Source organism: Siphateles boraxobius, unplaced genomic scaffold (genome assembly GCF_051911475.1).
Source record: "Siphateles boraxobius isolate OS27281-9 unplaced genomic scaffold, OSU_SipBor_1 33, whole genome shotgun sequence".
Taxonomy (NCBI): domain Eukaryota; kingdom Metazoa; phylum Chordata; class Actinopteri; order Cypriniformes; family Leuciscidae; genus Siphateles; species Siphateles boraxobius.
Genome location: NW_027508953.1, coordinates 4,332,983 through 4,335,287, shown reverse-complemented (window position 1 = coordinate 4,335,287; position 2,305 = coordinate 4,332,983). Strand labels below are relative to the sequence as shown.

The following is a 2,305-nucleotide window of genomic DNA, read 5'->3' as shown; positions in this document are numbered from 1 at the left end:
CAGAGCTGTGAAATGAGTCACATGACCAATCAAAGCTCATCACAAGCACCAGATCAACAAGAAAGTTAGTACACATTTTTGGAAGCTGCACAGTCTCGTTCGCACAAACATTAAATACCATCATGGTAACACGCATGAAATTTTCAAATGCAATAAAAATTGATTTAACAACATTAAATGTAACATAAAACCCTAATATACATAACTGATTAGAAAAAAAAACTAAGAAAACTATGAAGACACATAGTTATTTCAACAAAAATACATCAAATGTGAAGTGTCACGCAGGGAATTCTGGGAATGTCAATTTACGGTTTTTCACTGTAAATTATACAATGAGTGGTCTTTTCACTTTCAAAAACTGTATATTTTAATCTAACGATATTTTACAGTAAAATTACCTTCAATGTACCTTTAGATCTATCACAGTTATTTACCGTTTATAGTAAGGAAACTTTCTGTTAACAGTTTTTTACCTTTTAACGTTAAAATCACGATCATTTTTTACAGTGCACAAGAGCATTTTAAGGACAAAAACCTGACAAATGTCTTGAAATAAAACCATAACCGTAGTAAAAGCAAAATATTGATTACATTCTGCAGAAAAAAAACTTAAAACATTTTGATTTTGTTCTTTGAACCATTTTAATCTCTGCCCCAAACATGTATAAAATAACATAATTTTCCAAACTTTTTTTTTTTTTTAAATAAATGTAACGTTTATTTACTCATGACTTGCCGCCACTGGAAAGTCAGCATCATCTTAAAATACCCCTCTAACCCCAGTACCAGCTGTTGATATCTTTGAACACTCTGTAGTGCTTATTCCTTTTAATATGATCACAAATCCGACAGGCATTTTCAAGACCGAATGATGCTCCCTTTGAAACAAAATGCTTTCTCCAGGTAAAGTACTGCTTGTACAAGTCCTCGTTTTGGTCCATGAGTTTCAGATGATCAGCCAGTTCTTTTGGGGATGGAAAGTCATCAACATGGATGAAGGCTTCACTTGGTATGAACTGCTCATAGTTCTCTCTCGGTGGGCCAATAACGACAGGAACGGTACCAAACGCAAGAGGTGTGAACAGCTTCTCAGTCATGTAGTCTCTATGAATGGAATTCTCAAACGACAAGTAGAATTTGCAACTGATCATCAAATTTAAATAATCATCATTATTAATTGGTTTGTTGAAGTGTCTTCCATGGGCATCCACATCAATATATTTCACTAACTCAGTAAAGTATTGTGAACGCTTATAGTTTGGACTATAGTTACTTACTACCCAGCAAACTAATTTATCCTTCTTTGGGATAGTATAATTTTTCTCTTTCTCTGTGGCCTCTAAGAGCAAACCATAAGGTACTGGAATATCTGAATCCCGGCGGTAACTTGAAGTCAGATTAAACAGATCCTTTAGCAGGGGATTTGAATCTGAATTACTTGGAGACTCCATATTCCACCATACCCACTTCTGGAAGGCAGGTCGTGGAAGTTTCGGCATGTTGGATAAATCCCTACTGATATCTCTATGATGAAACATAACCCCGTGTGCTTGGTTAAACAGATTTCTGTCATCTGTTAAACGACAGCCATGAATATTGAAAGCCGAACTACAGGGTCCTAAGCTAAAACCAACACCAAAAGGCCACATCCAGATCAATAGAATGGTTTCTGGTTCTTCTTCCTTAGCAGTAGTCAAGGGTTTTGATGCAGATGTTGTCATCAGGGGTTTATCCACAGTGATATTCATAGTGCATGTGAGGTTCTGCATCTTAAGAACACTGAGGCATGTTTTTGTGCTGATGTTATTTATCTGGCCTTGAGCATCAGGGCATTTGAAGAAGTTCATGGTTGAATATTTTAAATCTGGTTGTGTGATGTAGAAGAAATAGAATATAAAACAGGCCAACAAAATCAAGGCAATTATAACGCTCCGAGTAGTTTTGGAAGGAGTTGTTGACATCATTTTATATGTTGACATTCACTAATGCAGGGAAGAAGACAGAGAATGCATCAACAATTGGCTTAAACTATTATAACATAAGCTTTAAAATACATAAATGGTCATTTAGTTTTTATGGGAAAATGTTCCACTCTGTCTGTGAAGTACAATGTTTATTTATAGTGAAAATATTTATTATATTTTATTCTTCCTTATATGCCTGTGGAAAGTTATTTACCATTTTAATATCTGGTTTGTGTCTTAATAATGAAAAGTCTCTTTTAATATAGTTTAAGGTTCATGACATGAAAATCAAGATTTTCCTTGATCTTTTGACATGCAAATTTCATAAATTAAAACAT

The 2,305-nt window shown here is 34.4% G+C and overlaps 1 protein-coding gene across 1 annotated transcript; it reads right to left on the bottom strand.

Annotated features, from left to right (window-relative positions):
- Positions 1–691: 691 nt before the first annotated feature.
- ft1 (alpha(1,3)fucosyltransferase gene 1) lies at positions 692–1,981 on the bottom strand. The gene has a single exon (XM_077195602.1). The coding sequence runs from the start codon at positions 1,965–1,967 to the stop codon at positions 777–779; it is 1,191 nt and encodes a 396-aa protein (XP_077051717.1). The 5' UTR covers positions 1,968–1,981; the 3' UTR covers positions 692–776.
- Positions 1,982–2,305: the final 324 nt, after the last annotated feature.

What these genes read in the sequence shown, in the direction of transcription:
- ft1 (XM_077195602.1), bottom strand. Translation starts at nt 1,967, where the DNA reads ATGATGTCAACAACTCCTTCCAAAACTACTCGGAGCGTTATAATTGCC.